The following is a 26,095-nucleotide window of genomic DNA, read 5'->3' on the forward strand; positions in this document are numbered from 1 at the left end:
CCCCGCCTAGCCCGAGCAGCAGCAGCAACAAATCCCCACCCCCCCTCCCTCCTGCAAACCCCTGACGCAATTATAATTAAACACACCTTATGCCTCCTTTGCAAATGCCCCTCATCGATCTGTGGGTTTTTAACATTCATATATGAACTGCCCCCCAGCAAACGGCGGCAGCGGCACAGACGTTTATGGATCAGCAAGTTTCCATTAACAAAGTTGTTGATGTTGAATAGCGGGCTGCTGCTGCTATGCCGTGGATATATTTGGGTAAATTAACTTAGCATAAAGTGCTCCGAGGCTACAGGGGTCTTTTGAGGCAGCTAAAGAGAAAGCCAGGCACCATCCAGCCTGAAAAGTCAATGCACATATTATATTGTCAGTGGATATATGAAACTGTGTAGCTGCTGGCTCAGTGTCCCTCTGAATGGCCTCTATTAAATGACTATTCAAATCCAACCATTATGTTTGACCCTGTTTCATTCCTAGTTAATCCTTTTACGGCGTCAGCCCAATTGTTTCTAATTACTTAAAGACTTACATCTTTAGAGAACACAATTTTCCACATGTATGGAAACGTATTGGGTTGGAGATTGATAACTTCATTATGGCTGTGCTTCTCAGCAGGAGCTAACTCATAAGGGTGGGTGCCAGTTAAAGTGTGCAGCTCAGGGCTAGGGGTAGTAGAAGTGGAGGTGGAGGAAATTGGGAAATCATTGATCTGCAACGTTAATAACAGGTAAATCATAAACACAAATAGGTCATTTAATCTTGGATGTTTGTTTAGCAATTGGATTTCGCTCAGGCTGCGAGCAGGATTATGGGAATGAAGATAAATATTAGCGCGTTGTTTTGTTCTAATGAGAGCGTATCTGCTTGTTTTGTTTATGAGGAAGGCTGGGTGTAATTTCTCTGTATGCGACTAACAGCTACTATTTCCTTCAGCTATGGCTGTGTGTGTGTGTGTGTGTGTGTAAGTCAGTGTATGTGTCTGTTTTGAGGGATGGGGGCCTAAACTGGGGTGTAAATGCACTATAAGATTAAAACATACCAGTGTGCATGATTATAGCCTGCACTGGCCTGCTGATTGGAAGGCCATTGATATCAATAGGAGCTACAAGCTAATGACAATTGGTGAAATAGCCTCAGGACTTTGACATACACACGTCTCTGCCCTTTGACATTTTGCCGCCTTCTCATGCAGAGCTGCTGGAGGTGGAGCTGCTGTACATGCAGCTGGAATATTCCATTGTTTTGATATGGCTTCGACAGAGTGCGTTTATAATGAGAAAATCAACACACCATGTCAATCAATGCCAGTTGCGGACATGTTTACATTTGGATTTTTATTTGCTTGTTGAGATGCTCGGGCCCTGACTGGGAGAGGACGTCCCTGCTAGGAACACAAACTCAGGAGGGGCTGACAGCAGGTGACCGGAAGGGTGTTAAAAAAGAAAATGGAAAATAGGGACTATAATAAAAGCAAAGGCTTGACATTCAAATGAAAATATGACTAAGAAATCTGCCAAAAGTCTGTTGAAATTTGTCAGTTCTCATTTGGTAAACATGCCGGGTGAGCTGAGGGTTGAGAAACCTGATATCGACTGCAGCTGAGACCCATGCACCTGATGCCAGAGGCAGATAGCATAGAAAAACATCCATAGATACAATAGATGGTGTTGAATAGTACCAGAATACTTGTAATAGTGTTACATATTCTAAATACAAAAAAGTAATGTATTCTGATTAGAGATATAATATAAAATACCTCTGGTGATACTGGGTGGAAGGGAAAGAAAGATCCAGAGGCCATTTCAATAGTAAATAGAGGTTTTGTATATCTTTAAGATTGTGTATGCAAATCTGAAATTTTCTAATTTTGTAACTTTGCCCTTTATGCATCCATTACAGTGCAAGATAATCTGAATGCAAATGAAAGTAATTGGAACACCTTACCAAAACTGGATTGGTGATGACAGTTTTGATGAAGTAACTTGTAACTCTGGTGGAAATACTTTGTTAAAGAAACCTAGCCGGCCCTGACAGCATGCACAGCTCTGGCCTCCAGACGTCTAGATATTGTTACTGATCCAGCGTCATGTAAACTGACATCAAGGAGCCTATCTCGCTGAGCATCTCAGAGGTAAACATTACTCTGCTTCAAAAAGCATCACAGCAACTGTTCAGCTGCTGTCCTACCCTGAATTTTCACAAGAATCCTTTGAACAGAAGAAAGCAGCATGGATGATGATAATACTTATGCCAGCGACACGGCCATATTGGTAAATTTCAGCTGTTTGACATTGACCAGTGTTCTTTGTCATACTCCACGTGCAGAGTGTTGAGTTGCGTTACGGCCCAGCTCTCTGTTGCAAAGCAGAAACATTGCACAGCGTCAGCAAACATGCAATGCAACTACAATGCACCACAGCTCTGGCCAGAACTGACTGCTTCATTCTCTTGTTTCTCAGCTGAAAGATAAAACATCCAGTGGCTGTGGTGGGAGGATTAAAATGGTCGTGCTTCTTGGACAATAAAAAGTCAGTTTTGATGATGGAGGTTGTGTGATGATGATTTTCTGGTCGGCCACATCCTCTCTGCTCAGCTTGACCTCTGACACGTGCGTCATCTTGCACTGTAATCCGACCACTAGGGTGTGCTAACAGCTTGTGGAGTGGTAAATCACACTGCCCTGGGTGGGGAATTGATCTGGGCATGAGAGACGGAGAAAGAAAGACAACGTGGAATCTCTATGTTTCCGCTCCTCAGAGAACTCAGGGCTCGAGGGATCCAGCAGCATTATTATAAACTCCTGAAACAGATGGGAGGTTACGATTAAATGTGATGCTTGTCAAAATATGACAGTTTTGTCTTTGAGGGTGATAACTCTCAAAGCAAGGCCACAGGAGTGACTATATGGGCTTTTTATTTCCTGTACAGTGTGTTCTTAATTCAGATTTGTACTAATAACTGTGTAAATACTCCCTTAGCAGTTACTATCAGCACATATGTTAGTGGTGTCACATGTTGCCACATGTACGGTAACACTGCACTACAGTATATTCCACCACTGAGCAGCACATGGTGCCTCGGCCATTGGCATAAAATGGTTTGTTTTGTTAAGATTTACTGCCATATTTCTATGTATTTGTGTCTAACAATATAATACACTCACAAATAAAATAAATATCTAAAAACCTACAAAGTTTTGGTCAAATCAATTCCCAGAGAAAACAAAGCAATCAGAGAAAATCAAAGCAGCCATTTACCTTTCAGACAGAAATCCACCTCTGTTATGTGAAAACCTCTTTAAGTTTGAATTAGGTTCTGAACTTGTTTAAAAGTGCAGTGTCTCTGCAACACGTTGACTCAAACAGGGATCCAGGGAGTGTGAGTGTAGTGTGCTCCAGCCTGCTGTGTGACACACCCCTCTTTCTTTTTTGACCGGGAAAATGTTCCAATGACTGAAGCAGAATGTGAGGGGCCATGTTTTAGGATGAGGCGATTCCCAGCGACCAATGGGGAAGCCCCTGGTGTGGGGCCCACCGGCCTCCAGAGAGAGAGGGAGAGAGGGAGAAGGCCAAGGTAAATGGCAAGGGTTTACTACAGGTCAACTTCAGCTGCTATTACCATCTGAAGAGGAATCCAGTGGAGCGGCGGTATGCCAAGTAGTGGACTTGAGTGGTGGAGCAGCAAACCACTGAACCACCATGCTGCCCACACCACTTTCTGATAGCATGTCTTATCACAAATAGATACCAGCATGAGCTTACAGTGTTTTGAATATGACTGGAGTCTTTTTCAACATTCATCTTACTAACAAAAAAGAAAAAAAAAGAACCTATACTTTAATTTTATCTGAGATAATACTGGCATTGCTGCAAAATGGAATACAAATACAAGGACAAATTTGATGAAAGGATTTCATGATTCTTGTCATTTGTAAATAACAAAAAACAAAATAATAGGCCTGGTTAATACCATATAAAAATGATAAGCCATTATGTCATTTTGAAGACATTTTACAGTCTCACTTCTGCTGTCCAGTGTAGTGGGCATGAAAAAACAGACATGGGTAGACATGAAAAATAGATTTAACCTCATTTCTGAAAGATAAATGGATGGCATGGCTACTTTTCTAAAATATTACCTTTTGATCCATGTCTTGAACTGAGTCTGAGTATGAGGGCATTTCACTGAGCAGTCTGCCCCAAAAGATCATTTAAAAAAAAAAGAGACCAAACCCAGGAGGTGAATCACACTCTGCTAATGTTTTATTAGAGTTCATGCATAAGTCAAACAACACAAAGAGAAATGAGAGGTGGGGAAACTCAGTAAAGTAGCAGTCACACAGCACAGCCTTGCTTATCAGCATCCCTTTTTATATCACCCAATCACAAAGAAAACCATTGTTCCTCTGTGGAAAACAGGTTTGGGAGATTCGGTTTCAAACCAGCATCAGAGCTCACGCTGAAAAATAAGCTGCAGCTTTATGGATGGTAAAACATTTATTCTCTCAGCTGAAACATTTTGGAAGCGTCTTTTTCATTCAAATGAGATTCGAAACGTGTTTTTTGCCTCACAGCATGGCTCTCTCTCTCTCTCTTTCTCACACTCACACACACACACACACACACACACACGTTTAACACAAAAACAAAGGAACGTTAACAAAGAAAATTCCCCTTCACAAAATGTGCAATGCTGCTGCTTCGTAGAAAGTGTCTCAGAAGTTATTTACGTCTGTTATGTTACTTAGTCATGTGCTAGTCTGTCCATTAACTTATAATATGAATTAGGTAAAAATACATTTCCCTCATAAAATAAAGGGCACGACTGTTAGGATTCTCTCTTATAGCTACAAATTATCTGTTGCTGAGTGGACTGCTGAACTGCTCTGTGATCTGTTGCACAGCATAAACTATGAGCATGTAGTTACGGTAGTGATGCACTCAATCAACAAGAATATCCACAAAACTATTACAAACCATAAGACATTAGCCAGCAGCAATGTAGGAAACGAAAAAACAAATATCTGAACTCCATAAACAAAAGCAAAAAAAGGTGACAATTTCTCATCCTGTCCCACAAAGTAGTTAATTCTCATTCCCTTTGTACAATAAAATGATTTTAAAATACTGAGATCTGAGGGAAAAAAAAATAATGCTGAATAAATTACTTCTATACTCAAATATTTCCCCAGCATTTCTTGTTAATTACAGTTTATGACTGGTTAAATGCTCCTCTGATCTGATCTACAGTACGAGGTGAAAGGTAGTGCCACTATCGAGTGTGTGCGGCTGTGTCGAAGCTTGTTGTGATTGTGTAACACGGTTGCATTTATTATTGTCAAGTGCAAATGTCTCATTTGTAGCTCTGTGTCTGCAGCCGGCTCATTTCTGAAAACAAATGTCGTATTGAAAGGTCAGGCCTTTTAAGATGTCAGCATAAAGAAATAAAGGAGAATTGCACCAAAATAATGCGCAGTACAGCTTTCATAACGTCACTACTCAATTCATACGGCAAAGCTGTGAATTTCGAGACCTAAAAGCCTGGGAACCAACTGTGTAGGAGCAACCCAGAATACCATCCATTCATTCTGTGACCTTTTTATCACATCTGAAAAAAAAAAAAAGCACAAATTTGGTCCTGCAAATTAAATTTCAGTACAACACAAAACATACAGCGCAATCTACTCAAACAGGAGTTAAAACTTTACCAATGACGTTATGTGTCCCTTCAGCTAGCCCTCCTAAAAAAAAAAAAAAAAAAAAACAACTTTCACTGGCCCTCAACTCACAACATTTCATTTCCTGTCAATTTAATCATTAATTCATGACATGAACAAAATTTGTAACTATTGTCAGCATACAGATGATTTCATAGATAGAAATTAAGCAGTACTGTTCAGCAGAAGGATAATTAGATGGTTTATAATAGCACTAGTGCTACTGCTGTTTTTGATAAAGATCAACTTCCTACAAAACAGCTCAAATAGCAATAAAAACTGCATAAAACAAATCTTACTTTGCTGTGACCAAACTAATCATCATCCAACACCCCGAATTCACTCGGTCCAAAAAGAAAACTACAACATGAAAAGGCAGATTCTGCGGAGGGTAAACCAACCCATTTGCTTGTACTGTATGATCTGTCATTTTGCCTGTCGCTTGAAAACTGCATGCCCGTGGCAATGCATTCACCGTTTCTTATAAATGAGCTATTGTAAAATTTCCAAATGCTTCCTATTCCCTTTCCTTGTGAGAACGCCTACCCCTGTGAGGTAAATTCCTTTTTGTGACAGCAGCTGGAAAGATAAGCAGGCTCCTATGCCCTTTACACAATCTACTTTAAATCAAAAATCTCCCTGTACGCAGAGTGCTTAAATATACACAAGACTAATAAACTTGACATTTGTCATTTACAATTATACAACAAAACCAAGACTCAATCAAGACTGACTTTGTTAAATCACATGGAGCAAATGCACCGGGGTCGATACAAACACTGAAACAATATTTATCCTTGAGGGAATGCTCAGAGCTACTGCCTGACGGGAATTTCCCTATCATCGACAATAAGAGCAAATCCCTACTATTTGTGTTTGGTCTGTTTGGAGGTAACAAACTGAAACGGTCAAGGATGATGGTGTTAATACATGCAGTGAGAGCCTGGGCAGGACACTGATACCCTAAAACAAAAGTGCACCTCTATTGAGTTCTATATCGTATAATCGGGATTAACGGACGTGAAGCTTTGCTGTTGTTTCTCTACAGTCCAACAAGAGGCTGAGAAAATCCACAAAGGCAGATCCTTCACACACAAAGGAGCCTCGATGTCTCCCCGGTCTGTGTGGGTGAGATCTGCCATCTGGTAGTGCATCAAAATAAACAATTAGTCGGGTCTTCCCTTTCTCTGGTGAGAACTTAACCGACAACATGAAAGATACCCTTTTAAACGGAGACAAAACCACAAAACAAAAACAAAAAAAATCTCTGTAGTGTTAAGCTGGCGGTGCGGTGATGGAGGACTCCGAATGAGGGTGAATGTGTGTGTGAGTGTGTGTCGAGTCAGTCCGTCCCGGGATGTCACTGCTCGGGCTGGTCGGGGCTAAGGGGTGAAAGGTCAAAGCTCTACATGGCGAAGAGAGTGTCCTCTGGTCTTTCTGGCTTCTTGCGGCTCGGGGTTCCCTGCGCTGCCCCGGGGTCGCCATTGGGTGGCGATGGTAGGCTGGGAGCCATCTCTGCAGCTTTGGCCCGCTCCTCTAGGAACTTGTCGAACTCTGGAGGATATGCGGAGGAGAAGAAAATAAAAGAGAGGTGGAATTTGAAGGTTATGCTCAAGAGCTGCCAAAACGCGGCTGAACAAAGCAGAAAATATATCAAAAGAGTCGTCTCACCTTCGCTTGTCACGCCTTCCTCGCCCTCGTCTCCTTTCTGTTGAAAAGAAAGTACACTGAGTCACATTCAGGAGCAAATCTGACTTGACCCACTGCAAACCACTGAAACTCCCTGATAGTATTTTGCTCGATGTACAGAAGCCCAAAATTAGACATGAACCTTACCACAGATTTTTCATATTTTCCAGTCAGGTATATCACATGACAAAAAGGCTGATGTTCACGCATTATCACTCACCCAAAAGTGTGCCTATATTAAACTGAACACCAAATCAAACACACCAGCTGTCTCCCCCACCAAAACCACCAGACATTCCCACTCCATAATGCCACACCCTCTCAAAAAACTTGAAATGAGCACAACCTCTTGAAATGCATAATTTGGGTCCACATGTTAAGGACGCAAATTATGTGAAGATTACATCCCTACAGCACAAATTGGATTATGGCACAATCTTGAGCGCTAAACACACTGCTTTCTACTTTTTAATCATGTTTAAAAAGGGAAATGGTTAATGGTTAAGGCAACTAAAACAACTGAGGTCAATGGTAGGGATAGGTTTGGGCCTCTGAAACCATTTAGTTGAGGTGAGGGTAACGATTTTGTAGTGGCTGAAAAATAAAATCCTAAAAATAAAAGCTTAATATAGTAGAAATAACTTGTTTAGAGTCATGTCTCCTTCATGAACTACAGTTGTGGTGGGAAAAAGCATTTCTCCTTTTTTGTGCAAAAGGCATGTATTTCCATTTTAAGGCATTATGCTCATTTCATAAATTTCCTGTAATGTCAGTTTGTCCTCACAGCACACGGTTAGTAACTACAGAGGAAAGCTATGGTTCAGACGTGTGATTGGTCAAAGAGTGAGGAAATGTAATGGAGAAAAAAGCAAAGGAACAGGAATAATGTTACTTTCTGGCTTCAAAAACCAGTCAGTAAAAAAAAAAAAAAAAAAAGATAAGGGAACAGCATAGAATAAAAAGGAGAAAGAAAGGAAAACAGAGCAGGCAGAAATAAAATCATGATGGTCTCACCACGTCAGTACACAGCCACTCCTCTATGTCATCCATGACAGAGGACTGGCCGCCGACACCCTAGGGGGCAACACCGAGACCGCCACGGGTGGCCACGGGCAGCAAAGCCACAACAGAAATACCCCACCCCAAACAAAACAGAAAATACGACTTCAATGAAATTCAGTAGTAACTTAAATGTAACTTAAGAATGCATGTGTGGGGGAAAAAAAAACAACAAACAATTAACATGAGATGGAATGGAAACGCACATCACACCCGCTGATTTGTGTGACAAAGCTTTAAGGAGCAATCCACCCTCACACGAGAAGCAAATGCAGCGCCCGACACTATGTGGATAAAGCTGGGCATGCCATGTAATGCCGCTAAGGGTGAATACAGCAAACAGCATCATGTATGACAGCAGAGCAGGAAATTAACTTTTAGGGTCCAGTGACCAGAGGCTGGCAGAATCCAGCAAGTTTATTCATTTTACCCAGAAAGCATGGTTTTTTAGCATAAGAAACAACCTCAAAAAATGTGTATTTCTGTGTCAAAGTGGCTGATAGACTAGACACACTAGTTTGGAATGGATTGTTCAGATTATGGAGCATTTACTCCTTTGGTTTGGTTCAGGTAAGAACAATGTGATGGGAACTTGGGTGGCACCAAATAACCAAACCGAGACATGTGAAAATGCGAGTCTCATTCCTCTTTAAATGTGATGCTTTTTTATTAGGCAGGAAATGTAATCACGATCAACTACAGGAAAAAAAAAAACTGAAAACACAAGGTCTTCTGGGTACGAGGAGAATGGTGTTGACATGTAGTATAACAAAGAGAACAAATGAGAAACACGCAGCCCAGATTGATGATCAAATTCAGCTTTCCTCATAGATTCTTTACTGGCATGAGGGTAAATTAAATCCATCATGCTTTACTTTAGGTATGTTTGTTTACAAGCCCTGGCGTACTTGTAATTGGTTGGTGTGAACCTATAAAATAAAAAAATATAACAAGGTCAACTTTGCAACCATGCTTTGGATTAAAGAAAAAACCTGTTGGTGTGATTGCACCTTAGCTCATCAGCCACAGTCAGAGATGAAAATTTGCCGCGTGCTGTTAATGCGGTGTTAATTTCCCAACCTGTTTGACAGCTCAGTCACATGAAGTGTAAAAACGGTGTTATGCCAAAGCCATGCATTACTACTGAGGAGTCTCGTAATCTTCAGTCAGTCTGGTTAGTTATTTATGAGGAGTATTACTCAAAAGTAGGGAGAGAGAGGGCATTACTGAAGCTGTTCAAGAGCTGAAGCAACTCAAACTGTCATTAATAAAAGGAACTGAAAGTTTTCTAAAAGGTTAATTGAGAAAAAAAAGTTAAGTTGCGAATATAGCCTGGATGTTCTAGATATTCTTCTGGTAAACAGCGATTAGTCAGAAGCGGAAAAGACAAAAACAAAATTTCAAGGTAAGTCTTGACTAACTTTCTAAATTAGTGAACTATTTTAGTGGCAAGAAAGCAGTCTATCCACCAGCATGCTAAAAAGCATAAGATGTCTGCTTGATGATGGTGCAGCCCACATATACACACATACACACTCCAATTTAAATAGTTATGAAAGGGTTGCCTGACAATGAGATTATGAAAGCCTGTGTCATGTGGACTCACCCCTCCTATAGTCGGCTGCCGTACATCCAGAGTGGGAGGAAGGCCACCGACGGCATGGCTGTCTTCTGCTGAGGTGCTGAGACAGAAAGTGGACATGGAATTGGAAATAAAAATCATTTTCCTCATTCAAGGCAAAAAGCAAGCAAAGTACTGACAGCTGGGTGGCCAACATCTATTCGTTCTCAACTTTCCTCTAAATCACAGCACAGAGAGTCGAGATGCCTGGCACTTTGGTGTGTCCTTACGTCTTGCGTGGTTCAGACAGAGCTCCGGTCCTGGTTTGGGCGAACATGTCGAAGTCGTCCTGGGCGGAAGGAGGCCTGCAGCTGGGCAGAGAGCTCAAGGTGCCGCTCACACTGTCTGCACCCACATCTGCAGGAGAAAATACAAAAACACTTTAATAATGGAGCTGGTGCATAGCTTGAAGCTAAATTTGATGGTACAAATAATAAGGAGCTTGCCACTGCATCAGAAGTCTCCTTACAAACATGGCCGCTGCCATCATGGCAGTCCATTTGAGAATCGGCTGCACTTAAAGGATTTCAAATGAGAATGCCGTGTTCCCATGTGTATGACTTAGCATTTCACTAATGTGTGTAAATGTGAATCGCCCAGTAAGGTTGACTGGTTGCCAAACATGCAAATAGGTTACATAGCAATCTTGTATTTGCTCTCTTTTTGTGCCAAAACACTTAGGTGTAGCTTATATATTCAGCTCAGTTAACCTGAATAAACAGCTGGTTTTTGGCTTTGTGTGCCAGGTCAATACCCAGGAGCCTCATTTATCAAAGCAGCTAAAGTTAACATGCCACTACATGCCACAACTAGATAGGTTTTGTTGCATGATCAGATGTGTGTAAAACTAGACGGTGGTGTTAGCTGAGCTGATGACATGGTTTGCTCGCTGACATGCAAACATTACCTTAACACACTCAATCAATCAGATGCATCAGTGGTGCAGTGATCAGTTCCCAATCAAAAACTGCACAGGAATTAACCTTGTCTGTTAAATTCTGCTGAGACTTCCACTATGGCCAGAAAGTGTGTTACATCACTTGAAAGCCCACTATAGTGCAGTAGTGTTGAATCGATCTAGTGATAAAATGATGAGTCAACTGACAGAATATTTTGGATAATGAACTGATTGTTTTAGTCATTTTCCACTTCCAATATTTTTTGGCCATTGCTCAAAGTGATGAAGCAATCTGAACCCATCACTTTCGACTCTGCTAATTTCCCATGAGCATTTGTCATTATATTTGACACTTTATAGACTAATGGATTACTTAAAAAAAGAAATAAAAATCATCAATCAATGATGAAAATAACCATGAGTGGCAGTCCTGCTGGGTGATACCAGCAGCGGGGGTTACATACCGAGGCCAGCCAGGCGTGAGGCCAGCGAGGCTGGGGAGGCGGGTCGACCTGCGGGGGCAGTGAGGGCGGGGGGCAAGCTGGTCGGAGCTGCACTTGGCATGTTGCTGACCACCGCCGGGGAGCCCGGGCCGAGGTCTATGAGGTTGTCCTCTGTAGCCTCGCTAAGGACCTGGGGAAGAGGGAGGCGGGAATGGCTGTCACTTCAACGATGGCACACAATTTTCATAGATTGGCAGAGAAAATGATGTAGGGACACTGGCTCAAGTGCAGCAAAACAAATCCTGTCGTGGAAGGCTGAGTAAAAGCAGGGTTATTATACAGTAACTTAATTGTGGTTTGAAAAACAAAACAAAACAAAACAAAACAAATAAACACCAAAAGCATGGTCTAAATTAAAACATAAAGACATGGTGTATGATAGGAGTAAGCGCAGACTCTTGGGGAAGGTTATTGGTTCACTTCAGAAGAGCATGAAAACGTCCATGACTGAGGAAAGCAGCACATTACGCAACACTTTTTCTTAAGGGGGTCCATAGCAGCAGAAGTGCACTGTTCTGCATTACGGACATGTTTAAGATTCAAAGGTATTCGCTTAGAGAAAATGGGTGTGACAACAGAAAAGAATGATGCAAAACCATGAAACTCACATACTTGTCATTTAATTCTTGACAGTACTTTGAGTTACCGTAGCGATTACCAGTGCTCTGGGTGTTAAGGATAAAACAATCCCCTTAAGAAGGTAGAGAAACAGCAGGGAGGGAGGAGGGAAGATTGAATCTCTGGGTTCTGAAGGAGTCGCTTAGTTGATTTTGACATCTACCATTACTTTGCATACATCTCAAACTGTGATTGCTGGAGAAATTGCAAATCTAATTTGAGTGCGGGTCAGTTATTCTAGGGGACATGTTCACTACACTACCATCATATATCAATCAATATCAATCTGCCTCCGGGTTTGGGACATTTACTGTTGGGGACTGTGTGGTCAAAACATGCCATATGGGGCAAACATCTTGCTGGGGGTGGGGCCCATATTATTTAGCCATGTTTCAACAGCTCCTCTGGGGTCAAAATAATGAAACACATGGTGCTAATTATTTAGAGGGTGACAATATTTTCATACTTGCCTGCCTCAGCTAGCCATAAAAGACACAGAACAGAAAAGGAAGAAACATAATAAATACCATTAACATGCCTGTGTGTCCAAACACAATGTACTGGCATGGTAACAGCACTTGAAAGACACTGAACAGGCTGATTGACAATGTAACATGTGTAACATGCAACCCTGGACACTTGACACTGAAAGGGCAGACATCAAAGAATGAGAAAACTTTTGCAGAAAAAGGCCATGCTATGGAAGCTGTAATAGTAGCAAAGAAGACGTAGCTGAGAGTAATCAAACAGGTGTTTCAACTAAGGAACGTATGAAAGGAAAGGACATTAAATCACAGCCAGGTGTTGGCATATTTTGTAATTTGTTATACTTGTAACTAGCTCATAATTGATATATTGATTAAATTTCCTTTGAGTTTACATTTTAGACTAATTTAGATGTGGCTAGCAACAATACCATTTTGTTGAGGTCAGCTACAGGGTGTCTACAGGTATCAAAAAGTTAAATTAAAAATTTAAGACCTTTTCAAGATAAATTTTAACAAACTTTAAGACTCGTTTTTGGGAATAAATCATCTTTTTCTTATTGAAATGAGCATTGCAGGAAGTGTGAAGGTAAGTACAATATATGTGATCTTTTGCCAAGGTTAGTTTCAGGTAGGACTATGTTTGGTTATTGACTACATGTTTCTAACCGACTCCTTTAGTCTAGATAGCAAATGTAACGTGAGTAATCTGCAAAAGGCATTTCCCTAACAGGTTAAGTCTATCATGTAAATATAAAGAAAGTATTAGGTTCAGTGGTAGGTTTAGATCCTTGTAACATCAGAAATGCAGAAATTCATGCAGAACAGCTTGAGTTTTTTACAAAATAAATTAAAAGATGGGTAAATGAAATTAGATAACATGTTTCTGTGGAAATTAATACCTCATAAATTCAATGACTTATGAGTCCTCCTTATATTTGCTAAATTGAATTTAAGAAATTTTAGACTTTTTAAAGGACCTGCAGACACCCTGAAGCTAATGACAGCTCAAACTGAGACTCTTGACTCCATATATTTGAAGAGTCAAACTAAGCTCATATGTTTATGCCTGAAACTACTCAACTGAACAGGGCTAGAGCTGGGCCCTGTGCAGCTGCTGGACAGAGTTCTGATGTTTTGAGACCATTGCTAATGCACACATTGGGGAAAAAAACAAACAAAACAAAACCAAAAAAAAAAAAAAAACAACCAGTCTGCATTGTGTAAAGTGTGTTTTGTTATACATTCATATTTCTTTCCTGTCAATGTTCAAACAAATACAGTACAGTGGTTTATAGTGGGGTTTCCTGTGCCCACTCCACTGACTTTAATAATAGTGGCACCAAAATTTGGCTCAAGTACAAATTAGTTTGCTGACTCTATGCAACGTGTGCCTTCCTTCTTTTAATACATTCCTTGGTTTCAACCAGGAGAGGTAAAGGAGTGACACAAATATTGTTTATTTCACGACCTGAGGTGCTAACTGCCAACTCACCCCATTGTTGACACTCTGAGCAGAAGACCTCCCAGACCTAAATCTCTCATACCTGAGGAAGAAAAAGGCGGGGTAAAGGAAACTGTTCAGCTGAAGTAGTCAAATCTTTGCAAAGAAGCGATGTTTGGCAGCGATGTGTTGATGTGTTCTTACCTTTCGTAGCGTAGGAAAATGTTGTTGAGGTCGTCGTTGACGTGCAGCAGCTCCTCGGTCACCTCCTCGTTGGAGACGCAGGAGATGAGCTCCACTATCCTCTGCTGCATGGCTCTGCAAGTCCTATTCAGCTCCTGCATGCACACACAAACACACACTTTTTTGGAGTGTATAGCCCCCTCTGGTGGCCTCAGGTTACTTAATTTTCCTCCAACATTTCAACCTTTGAATTGATATCAATACATTTTTGTGTCTGTCCATTCCTGTGTTATAGTCATGCTGGAGCACATATTCTTGCATATGTACAGACAAGTTATTACACACAATTCCAGACAACCTAACCTGCAGCAGCTCATGGTCTGAAGGGTCCTCCTGTCCTGGTACCATCTCAGTCAGCATCTCGGACATCACCTTGGTGTTCCCACGCACAATGTCTAACTCGCTGCGCAGCCGGCAGATCTGGAGAACAAGGGAATAAACTCAGAATATGCCTAACAAGAGGCAAGCTGACAGAGAAAGCAATAACCTCTTTCACTTTGCCACATTTTGATTAATTGAAATATCAGTGTAACATGGACATATTGCCCAGCCCCACAAGATATTATGATGTAGAGATGGATGCTGACATCTGATAGCCAGCATGGTGCTAGTGGTCAGATTAAACTGGACTCCACTATTTGCAGCAGAGTCCAGTTTCAGTGTGTTTGTTTACAGGAATAGCAGTGTACCTGTTCAGGTGTTGGGTTGATGGATCCAGAGGCGTGGATGTTGGGGACCTGCGGGGTGCTGTAGGCCGGGGGGACAGTGTGTTGTGTGGGCTGGGGCTGGGGCTGGGTGGTGTACTTGTGTAGAGCACTATCACCCTCTGGGGCAGATGCCAGCTGGCAAAAAGACAGAACAGAAACACCACAATGGTTTCAGTTAAAAAAAAAAAAAAAAGTCATTATGCCTGCACTGAATGCAACAAATTAGCTGGAAAGATAATCATGCTAAGAGCTTACGCTGACATCATTTACCACAAGCACACAGTTTAGCTCCCATACCCGTTGAGGTGTGTGTATGGGTGACAGGGTCTCCAGGTCTGACATGGGGAACTCGATGCCTTTCCTCTTCAGCTCCTCATAGATGTGGACCACGCCTGTGAGGTCTGGACTACTCCTGAACGCGTCAGCCCACGCCTGAGGGAGGACACGGCATAGGATGGCAAGCAAAGGGTTAAGAGACAAGGCTGAGACAAAACAAAAACAAAAGGCTCAATGGAGGACTGACAGCAGACAAAGTACGGGATGACAGAGTATAGTAAAACAAGCCTGTTCTCTGATCATTTCTTTTTGTGTGCCTTGAATACATTCTCTCGGCAAACCACAAAGCTCTTGGCTTCTGTTGTGGCAGTGGGCAGGCTAAAGCTAGACTGCACCAAAACAACAGATGAAAGACATGAAACACTCTTGAAAAAACAAAAAAGTAGGTACATTTATGAGGACACTGGAGGCAACATTGATTCTTGGACTAAGAGAGCGCTTGCCTAGTTACTTAAAACCTCAAGCTAATTTGATCCAAATCCATACTTAGAGAGCTGATGAATAGTTTGGATTATGTCTGTCTGGATGTGCTATAACCAAGGGTAGGATGACTTCAGCTATGATGTACTTGTTTTCAGCCACTCAATGCTTCATACACACAAAGGTCCACACACACTGATTCACACCTGGCTGCTGCACAACACAACCACGGTCTTCTGCTGCTGGCCAACTGGGGATTAAGTGTCTTGCTCAAACACATGTTGACAGTAGTCAGTGAGGGAGGGGAGAGCATTACTTGCTAAATTCTCTCATGTGGATTTTCCCAGCTGGTCTTCCTGTCACAAGCTTGCTTTTCTAACCAGTACTCCCATGAAATGACTCACTGAACCCTGGGAAGGATCTCAGGATACAATACGTTATTACAGTATGATCTGAATCAAAATACATTGGGATACTCTACATATTTGACTGAAAATGTATAATTAGAGCTTAAAGGACGACACCAGTGATTTTGAATGTTTGGCATAGTTACTACAAGTGACCCACATTTTACACTGCAACAAACCGTTTTGCAAATCATGCAGGGTAACTAAAGATTTCACAACATTTAATCAACATAACTTTTTGGTTGAAATACCCACCTGATAATGTTTTTGCGTTTAACAAAATCGTCTGCATTCATAAACTAAAGAGCTGATAATGAGCTGTGTAAAGCAAACGTTTTCCCAAGAACTAGTTCCATGGCTAATAATCAATAACAATGGATCCTACACTGTGTAAAGCAAACGTTTCCCCAGTGACTATTTTCCAACAGAGGGACAGTCTCATTGAAACTAATTTCAAGCCATTAAAATACAACACTGCTATTAGGAAAACTAATATGGACGACTTTATTATGGTGACAGAATTCTGGTGTGAAGAAAGATTGAAGTCTCTCAAAGTTCATTTTCATATCATAGTGGAATGAATGGAAACAAACATCTGGATAAAAGGTAGGAAAGATGATATCAGAGTTCTAAAATGTGACTGCTCGCTTTGGAAAAAGATTAGCAGGAACATGAAACATATACACTTTTGTCAATATTACACTAAACATACAGAATCACTGGTGTGGTCCTTTAAAATACAACCTACAGTATGACACCTTGGTAGACCAATAACATATACAATGTTATTATAATTTGGGTGACAACAGAATTAACACAATGCACTGATTTGACACAGTGCACTATAATGTAGCTGTCATAAAATCACACATAAAGGGAATCAATACAGTATTGCAAAAAACAATGTTGTAAAACTCTGCTGTATTGATTTTTTGAACAGATAAAACCATGGTTCCCTCGTGGACCCATGCTGCAGCTATAGTCACATGGCCTCCCGGAAGGAAATAAGAGTGGCCCACTTGAGCCTGCCAGGGTTACCTGAGCTGGACCAGGTAACTAGAGATGCTCTTGACTTGAAGCCCTGGAGACTCTGTACATTCCCCGAGGCTCAGCCTGGGGATGACAGGGCACCCCCTGCACTGCTGCACCACCACATGTACTGTAATAAACACCTAGGCCTCATAATGCACACCTGTCTCAATTGTAGAAGGCCCTTCTTTTCTGGAGCAGCAACAGAACATTATAATAGGTGCCAGTGTTGTCACCAAGAGAAACTAAAATTTGAAAGTTTTTATTATTATTATTATTATTATTTTGCATGATGCACTGACTATACAATAGAAGAGGTGCATGAAAGGTTATTTTTTATCCCCTCCATACCTGAATCAAGGCGAGAACTTTGTCTTGGACAATGGTGGGAGGGTTGTTTTTAGGGGAGATGATTTTAACAAGGACGCCATCGATAAAGTCCCTGCTGGTGACGAGCGCGTGGAAACGATGGCCGCAGTTCTTCACACATGTCTCCAGGACCTGATAGGAAAGGAGCAACGAGTTTCAAACATGCTACAGACAATAACCAAAAACTTCTTACAGTCAAGTCAGTGCTAGTTCTCTGATTGAGATTCACCTGAGGTCTGCTATTTGGATCACAAAACACTCAAAATTTGCACCAATAAGTTTCAAATGCCATAATACAAGAATCTAGTGTCTTTAAATGTTCTTGTCTTTGCATAGTGTGGTGCAAGCACTCACAAAACAATACTGAGCCTTTTTATTTTTCAGTCATTCATTTTGCATAACGGTTTATGTCTAGTCAGGCTTATGGGTGGCTGGAGCCTATCCCTGCATGCAATAAAGTGTTATCAGGCTCGTAATAGCCTGATAACACTTTAGTAAACTGGATCGACAGAAGGATGTGCCTGTCCAGTATTTGTTTGTAGTGCTTAACCAAAGTCATATGGTTCCAACAGTCAACACCCAAAGGTAAACAAGTAGCAGACACACTAATCTTCACAACAAAGAAAACTGATCTCAGTTTCAGCAAGCACTGCTGAAGCTGGCTGCAACGTTGGCATTGTTGTAGTTATAACGTTTTATTAAATGACTGTAATGAAGAATGATTCAGGGGCTATACCTATTTTCTGGTAATATGAATCATATTTTAAAGATAATTACTCCTTCCCCTTTTGATCTATCTGTACTCCCACCCAAGCACTCACCGTGAGAGCCAGCATCACCTCCCTATAGTTCCTGTTGCCATTCAGCCTCTTCTTCACTGCTCTAATAGCATCCTTGGGCCTACGCACACACACAAAACACACACATCAACACACACACAAGCATACAGAATGACAATGAATCAAATGCCTAATGTTCTCAAATGGACTGATAAGACATTCCAGACTAATAAACACATTTGTAACGTACAGGCTGAGGAGTATAAAAAGTGTTTTGACTCTTATAGACAGGAAGCAGCACATACAAGAATGGAAAATGAACTTTCTAGCTGTTGAGCATATGCTAATTAATCATTGCCTTGTCAGAATCTCACTCTTTACACTCTGATCCGTCTACAGTAAGATTAATAATTTACTGAGGAACAGACAATTGCTGTCAGATCATATTTGCCACATGGCAGTGGGTGTATGACAGCTACTAGGAAAGTAGCCCGCCATAGAGGAAAAAGCAAAGCCAAAGCCCTTGTTATAAATTCCAGCTATATTGTGTGGTAGGCTAAGGTCACATAATCCAGTTTCCAGCCCACTAATCAAACAAGACTTGAACCTCATACCCTGGCTTTCTGGTACAAGGTTAATGGAGCAGCAAGATAAGGATAGAGGCCTTGGATAAACCCACCCACAAATCAAGAGGAATACTACTTCCCTTAGTCTGCCAGATAAGGGTGGGCACAGACAATAATGACTCTCCTGGTTTGTCTTGCAGCAGTAATGTACTATGTGAACAATAAGCAAACAAGGAAGGCAGTGTGCACCCCGAGCATAAGGGACAGTCAATCATTAACAGATATGGATATTGATTGATTTGTCTCTGGCTACTAACCCATCCTCTGTTTCATTGATGATGTCACATATTTCCATGTTCAGGGTCCAGTCTTCACTTTGGAGGGAGCCATCGGTGGCTTTCTCTGAAAGACACACATTTAGAGAGATATTCAGCTGTGGTGGTGCATACACTTAATCATAATACCTGTCTAACCTTTTAAGCTAATATACCGATGACTGGTGCCTGGTGGCTAGCTGGTTTAGCTAACGTTAGCCGTCATTCAAGACAGGACTGTTTATTTCTGTGGCGTTACTGACCGCAGCGTAAATATTACCTTGTTAAATAATCACAAAACAGCCCGCTATCTCGTTATCAGCTGCAACGTTGGCAGTAATCACAGCAGATCTAACCGTAATCAGTCACTAGTCGGCTAACCGTGGCTTACCAGCTGTAGAAAACTCTTTCACGGATCTGTCGCTAGCTTGCTAACGGTAGCTAGCCAGTAAATGACAACGCCGTGGCAACCAAGCAATACATATATCCAGCACACGCATATTCGTCTGCATAAAATGACATTTCTGAATTTTGTTATTACGTACCAATGCAATGCCCCACCGGGGTACTGTAAGGATTTCCCAAAAGGAACTCCATCTTGCTCGACAACAAGAAGTCAGTCCATGGGATGACTCTTGGGAAAGCGTACGCGAAGTTCCGCCCACCGAGCGATGTGATTGGCCAAGAAATCATGACCGTTAATCCGATTGGACGGCTAGAACACCCATCACAGGAGTCGGGCAATTGTAAATAAACGGTATCAAAGGTTGCATTAACAAAAAAAAAAAAAACGATGCCTTACAGTTTTGAGTCACAATTTAACATTGCATAATTAATCAGAAAATGCAAGCTGCACATTATGGACAAATAGCAGTTTAATTATCATTTTTCACTGCAATTTATGTTCACAATGATAAACTTTAACATCTGACAACTGGTGGAAAGGAGACAAGAGAAAAACATCAGTCACATTATTCCATTCTGTTGATTTATTTTTACTGTAACAACAAAACTGTCGACTTTGCACAAGAAGATGACCACCTGATGAGGCTGTGGGAGATTTCTGCTGAAACTAGGCTTTTGTATAGAAGCTGTACTGTGAACATGCTGATGAGCAGGCTATCTCTGTATCCTGAGCACAATATTCTTCCCCTCAGCATCAGCACGCTGAAAATGCTAGAATGTGTGAATGACTTGGCCAATTCCATAAAAATATTCTGAACACAGTATCTAATGTAGTTTTAATGGCATGTGTGGATATTTTCCCACATACAGTATGCCTTTACCATTTACTTTCCATACACTACAGTTCATTTGGAAAGTGCTTAGTGTTAGGACTGCATATGGTCTGTACTGTATTCAGATGCAGCGAGAAAGAGCGCAGAGGGAATTAACATTCCGCCGCCAAACAGACAACAACATTAGTCACTGTTCTCATGCAACCATACACAGTGTCCAAAATGTCACGGATGACTGAGAAGCGACTCAAAACACAGCCATGGGTGTCACACTTGGCAGCTGCCACCTATAAACACTGTAAATAAAGCCAAGCAGCCAGTGTGATTTCACTGGGGATGAAATGGCTCTGACCCTTTAACTGATCACCGACAGAGCAGCTGACACCGCTAACCAGGACAGACAGGATGTGTTGTTGTTGTTTTTTTGTTTTTTTGTCTTCTTGGAAGTATGAATACATAAAATGAATCCCACAGAGACAGGGCTACCCTGTAGTTTGAGGGCAGATTTGTTGGGTGTTTTCCAAGAGTTTGGTGTTTGTGTATTGAACACTGTGCTGCTCCCAGGGCTCCTCATCACTCTCAGTCCTGCAGAAGTTTGCGTTTGACGGTTGAACTCTCGGACGACAGATGAACGAAAAGAGCTCCGGCAGCAGTCCGTGCCCTCAGCTCATACATGTCGTAGTCGTGGGCCCACTCCACGTTCCCCCAGCGCTGAATCTGTGCAGGAGACACAGCACGGCAAAGAAAGAAGCAGAGAATGAGAAGAGAACTTTCTGTGGGAAAAACAATAATTCAAGACTTGGCATTTCTCATATGTAAAATTAATGCATGATGTGTAGAATTAAAAGGAATCAAAAAGACATTGCCAGATTAATTTTGGGACAGTAGTAGTTTCACTGTAATCAAACAAGTCTCACTGAGAAAACTGCCTACCAGCCTCTATACTCAATTTTACATTATGTGCCACCAAGTTAGATTTGACTGAAAATCTACTGGATTGCTTTACCGCACAAAAAGGAAGAGGGACATGTCTAGTGCAAACTAGAGCTGTGCAAAACAAAACAAAAAACAAATTGATACAGTTGACATTTTCTCAATACTCTATCAATTTTCTTGCCCCCTGTGTCAATATGTATCATTTATGCAGTTCATTTATATACGATTTTATGACAGCTACATTTTAGCGCACTGTGCCAATTCCGTCTTCATAAACTGTAATGGAAATTTTGAATTACAATGTTTTGAGTCAGTTTGTCACCCAGTTTATTATACAATTGTGAATTTATTGGTCTATCCAGGAGTTATGCAGTATGTTGTATGCAGTGCAATGTATTATGATATACAGTACAGGCCAAAAGTTTGGACACACCTTCTCATTCAATGCGTTTTCTTTATTTTTTACTATTTACATTGTAGATTCTCACTGAAGGCATCAAAACTATGAATGAACACGTGGAGTTATGTACTTAACAAAAAAAGGTGAAATAACTGAAAACATGTTTTATATTCTAGTTTCTTCAATATAGCCACCCTTTGCTCTGATTACTGCTTTGCACACTCTTGGCATTCTCTCCATGAGCTTCAAGAGGTAGTCACCTGAAATAGTTTTCACTTCACAGGTGTGCCTTATCAGGGGTAATTAGTGGAATTTCTTGCTTTATCAATGGGGTTGGGACCATCAGTTGTGTTGTGCAGAAGTCAGGTTACTACACAGCCGACAGCCCTATTGGACAACTGTTAAAATTCATATTATGGCAAGAACCAATCAGCTAACTAAAGAAAAACGAGTGGCCATCATTACTTTAAGAAATGAAGGTCAGTCAGTCCGGAAAATTGCAAAAACTTTAAATGTGTCCCCAAGTGGGGACACATTTAAAGGAAAGGAAGACCAAGAGTCACCTCTGCTTCTGAGGACAAGTTTATCCGAGTCACCAGCCTCCGAAATCGCAAGTTAACAGCAGCTCAGATCAGAGACCAGATAAATGCCACACAGAGTTCTAGCAGCAGACCCATCTCTAGAACAACTGTTAAGAGGAGACTGTGCGAATCAGGCCTTCATGGTCAAATAGCTGCTAGGAAACCACTGCTAAGGAGAGGCAACAAGCAGAAGAGATTTGTTTGGGCCAAGAAACACAAGGAATGGACATTAGACCAGTGGAAATCTGTGCTTTGGTCTGATGAGTCCAAATTTGAGATCTTTGGTTCCAACCGCCGTGTCTTTGTGAGACGCAGAAAAGGTGAACGGATGGATTCCACATGGCTGGTTCTCACTGTGAAGCATGAAGGAGGAGGTGTGATGGTGTGGGGGTGTTTCGCTGGTGACACTGTTGGGGATTTATTCAAAATTGAAGGCACACTGAACCAGCATGGCTACCACAGCATCCTGTAGCAACATGCCATCCCATCCGGTTTGCATTTAGTTGGACCATCATTTATTTTTCAACAGGACAATGAGCCCAAACACACCTCCAGGCTGTGTAAGGGCTATTTGACCAAGAAGGAGAGTGATGGAGTGCTGCGGCAGATGACCTGGCCTCCACAGTCACCGGAACTGAACCCAATCGAGATGGTTTGGGGTGAGCTGGACCGCAGAGTGAAGGCAAAGGGGCCAACAAGTGCTAAACACCTCTGGGAACTCCTTCAAGACTGTTGGAAAACCATTTCAGGTGACTACCTCTTGAAGCTCATCGAGAGAATGCCAAGAGTGTGCAAAGCAGTAATCAGAGCAAAGGGTGGCTATTTTGAAGAAACCAGAATATTAAACATGTTTTCAGTTATTTCACCTTTTTTTGTTAAGTACATAACTCCACGTGTTCATTCATAGGTTTGATTCCTTCAGTTAGAATCTACAATGTAAATAGTCATGAAAATAAAGAAAACACATTGAATGAGAAGGTGTGTCCAAACTTTTGGCCTGTACTGTACATGGTATAGTCATCCATGTATCGTGATATGTACCATACTGTATTTTGAGGCTGTTCCCAACACCCAGAACATGTGCAAATAAAGATAAAGCTTTCAGTATTTCTTCTGTGGCAGATAGTGGAAGAAATGAAAAGTGGATGGAAACATCACTTCCAATGAATCATGAATCATCTTCGGTAAAAATGAAAGAACAAATCTGACCCTCAAAGTAAAGATCCTCTGTGTGACAACACAACAGATGAATGAGATAAACACTATCAGTCGTGTCAACCAAGGTGTCATTCATTTATGGTATTTACACCAAGGTGAGAGAAGCAGAGGAGGGAAGCTGCACACTCTTTACTCTGATGCGAAAGTATTTATTTTTTAAAGATCAAGGTTTATGCACAAATTGCCTTCTTCGGGATGCGACACCAAGGTATCACATCTGATTGGACAATGACATACTGATGCCAAAAATGCAGTAACTAGCATCCCATTTAGCATCATACAGTCATCACAATACTAAAATCATAACTGAAAATTTGAGTAGATACAATGTCCATTCAGAGTAATGTTGCTCTCTACTCCTGTCCTACCTGGTATTCCTCCTCCAGTCTGGACAGCAGCACCGCCTGTTCAACAGTCAGATGTCTGTCGATCACTCCCAACGACAGCACCACTGACTTCAGCTGGGTGATCACATACTCAAGCCCTGCAGAGTTTGAAACCACAGTAGTGCATAACACTGTATACCCAGTGTACTTCACCAAGGTACAGAATCATATATTACTAATCCATATTTTCAAAAGGAGTCATTAATTGTTCAAAGTGCTTATCCAAGACCAAATTTGTTATGTTTTACCTGTCAGCGACCAGAAGCTGTAAGAACTGAGGTGTTGCTGGAATGTATCCTTAGTTGCCTCTGGGATTTCTGGACCCAAAATACTGGAGGAGGAGCCAATAACTACATTGTACCTGCAATTGCAGTGTGGTTTTGACATTTAGAAAAACACTTGTTACAATCAGAGTAATTTAAAAGTAATTTTGGCCTTTCTGCAAGGAGCAATTAAAGCAGTATTCAGTTACCTGTCTTCTACCCAATGCAGCACAGGGTCCCACTCATTCTTCTGTAGCTCAACCAAACCGAGAGGCTCCTCTACTCTGTAACTGCAGGGAAACAGCAACACTGCTGACATTTACAACCACTACAACTGCAAATGCTACCTGAAAATCATCATTTTTAGAGAACTCCGAGTGACTACTTTAGACTCTAATTCAACAGGCTCATGCCAATGGAGAAATAAGAAGCATACCAGATAGTATCGGTCTCCAGGAACTTGAGCGCAGCTTTGATCATCTGGTCCTTGTCACGTTGCGTGGGATTGTCTATAGCTGTGTTGCACAGTGTAGTCTACAGGAAAAAAGTACCATTAGTCGTCTGTCTCTTTCATTTCATTTCTCATTTTCACATTTTTTTATTGGTATAAATGTTGACAATAACATGCCAAAACTTCAAGGCATTGCTTTTGCTTGGAATCATTGTGTGTTTTTATGTCTGCACACCAGAGAATCTGGGTCAGTGCAAACATGATCATTACATAACTAAATCGCTAACTAAATCGTACTAAATCCCATTCTGTCCAAGTCCGCACCAGATGCATGGTGTAGAACTTGAGCGTGTCCCTCTGAGCATCCCACTCGGTTGCCACGGCGATGGCCAGGGCTTCATTTGGCACGGTGAACAGCTTCCCTCCTGGCGTTTTCAGTTTCCTCCGGTCTAGGTTGATCTCATACAAGCCACCTAAACAAATTTAAAAAATAAATAAATAAATTTAAAAAAAGGGACAGTATGACTGACAAAATGTCCTGGAAAAAAGAACAGTGAGAATACTGAATCATGTAGTTTCCTTGATGGCACACCACCCTCATTAAAGCACTTAGGGCCTTAACATTAAATACAAAAGTTATAGTTAATACCTTGGACACAATTTCAATTGTATGACACAGACAGACACAAGGGCGTTGATCTCTCGATTTAAAATGTATAAGATAGAACATCTGACAACATACCTTCACCTTGGGAGATGCTGACATCTTCATAAAATTTCTTCCTCTCTGTTAATGGCAAAAAAATAAAATAAAATAAAAATATATCACATCAGTCAACCTTTAGGTCCATGCATGCTGCAATGCACCGCAGCCAGGGCTTTCTTACCTGATGTGGCTGTGGAGTATGCCTTGTGATTCAGTGGGATTTTACAGAGCTGGCCTCTTGGGCACACACTGCTGAGTGAAAGGACATTTCCTACACGACTCTGCAGTTTGACAAGGCTCCTCAACATAGCGGCAGGTAATAAATGGCGGTATATTTAAGAATTTAGCTTAATGCCACCCTGAGAAGGAGGTCGACAAGCAAGGCTACCTATTTAGTGGCTGTAATATAGTTCCTTACTCACTAACTGGATGTAGCATTGTGTTTACACGAGCGAATGTTAGAGTTCTCGCCGGCTACTAATTTAAAAAATCGCTATTTTCCTACTTTATCCCAAACGCAGCATCTTCCCCGGTGTCCAAAACAAGCAGGTTCGCTCAAAAGCATGCGTTTGACCTTCCGCGTATGACAGAATTGTATTTTTTATATGTCATTGCTGGGACTTGTAGTCTTTAGAGTGCCTCTACACAATCCACAACGTCACCGTCTCGTAAAATAAAAAAACTACAACGAGGAATGTCCCAGAAAG

General features: G+C 41.4%; 2 protein-coding genes across 5 annotated transcripts; both read right to left on the reverse strand.

Moving 5' to 3' along the window:
- Positions 1 to 4,245: 4,245 nt before the first annotated feature.
- tom1l2b (target of myb1 like 2 membrane trafficking protein b) lies at positions 4,246 to 19,847 on the reverse strand. Of its 4 annotated transcripts, XM_030077627.1 has the most exons (16): positions 19,755 to 19,847; positions 19,213 to 19,297; positions 18,372 to 18,450; positions 17,533 to 17,682; positions 15,287 to 15,421; positions 14,972 to 15,124; positions 14,586 to 14,702; positions 14,244 to 14,377; positions 14,091 to 14,142; positions 12,581 to 12,589; positions 11,454 to 11,622; positions 10,322 to 10,448; positions 10,077 to 10,152; positions 8,426 to 8,485; positions 7,394 to 7,430; positions 4,246 to 7,276 (listed from the first exon to the last, which is right to left on the reverse strand). In XM_030077627.1, the coding sequence occupies exons 1-16, from the start codon at positions 19,804 to 19,806 to the stop codon at positions 7,128 to 7,130; spliced, it is 1,584 nt and encodes a 527-aa protein (XP_029933487.1). In that variant the 5' UTR covers positions 19,807 to 19,847; the 3' UTR covers positions 4,246 to 7,127. The 4 variants fall into 4 exon arrangements, with proteins under 4 accessions (XP_029933487.1, XP_029933489.1, XP_029933490.1 ...); XM_030077629.1 differs by lacking the exon at positions 8,426 to 8,485; XM_030077628.1 differs by lacking the exon at positions 12,581 to 12,589 and having other exon boundaries at positions 7,128 to 7,276.
- A 336-nt stretch (positions 19,848 to 20,183) lies between these two features.
- On the reverse strand, positions 20,184 to 25,995 carry atpaf2 (ATP synthase mitochondrial F1 complex assembly factor 2). Its single transcript, XM_030077879.1, has 8 exons — positions 25,570 to 25,995; positions 25,425 to 25,469; positions 25,007 to 25,155; positions 24,668 to 24,765; positions 24,441 to 24,521; positions 24,217 to 24,329; positions 23,951 to 24,066; positions 20,184 to 21,164 (listed from the first exon to the last, which is right to left on the reverse strand). The coding sequence occupies exons 1-8, from the start codon at positions 25,694 to 25,696 to the stop codon at positions 21,027 to 21,029; spliced, it is 867 nt and encodes a 288-aa protein (XP_029933739.1). The 5' UTR covers positions 25,697 to 25,995; the 3' UTR covers positions 20,184 to 21,026.
- Positions 25,996 to 26,095: the final 100 nt, after the last annotated feature.

This window comes from Myripristis murdjan, chromosome 19 (assembly GCF_902150065.1).
Source record: "Myripristis murdjan chromosome 19, fMyrMur1.1, whole genome shotgun sequence".
Classification (NCBI taxonomy): domain Eukaryota; kingdom Metazoa; phylum Chordata; class Actinopteri; order Holocentriformes; family Holocentridae; genus Myripristis; species Myripristis murdjan.

Excerpts from the sequence above, each read along its gene's own strand:
- atpaf2 (XM_030077879.1), bottom strand. The coding sequence starts at position 25,696 with ATGTTGAGGAGCCTTGTCAAACTGCAGAGTCGTGTAGGAAATGTCCTT. Across the intron at positions 25,470-25,569 it reads ATACTCCACAGCCACATCAG|AGAGGAAGAAATTTTATGAA; the intron begins GTAAGAAAGCCC and ends TGCCATTAACAG. Across the intron at positions 24,330-24,440 it reads CTGCATTGGGTAGAAGACAG|GTACAATGTAGTTATTGGCT; the intron begins GTAACTGAATAC and ends CTGCAATTGCAG.
- tom1l2b (XM_030077627.1), bottom strand. The coding sequence starts at position 19,806 with ATGGAGTTCCTTTTGGGAAATCCTTACAGTACCCCGGTGGGGCATTGC. Across the intron at positions 14,378-14,585 it reads CAGACCATGAGCTGCTGCAG|GAGCTGAATAGGACTTGCAG; the intron begins GTTAGGTTGTCT and ends GTGTGCATGCAG. Across the intron at positions 10,449-11,453 it reads CTCACGCCTGGCTGGCCTCG|ATGTGGGTGCAGACAGTGTG; the intron begins GTATGTAACCCC and ends TTTCTCCTGCAG.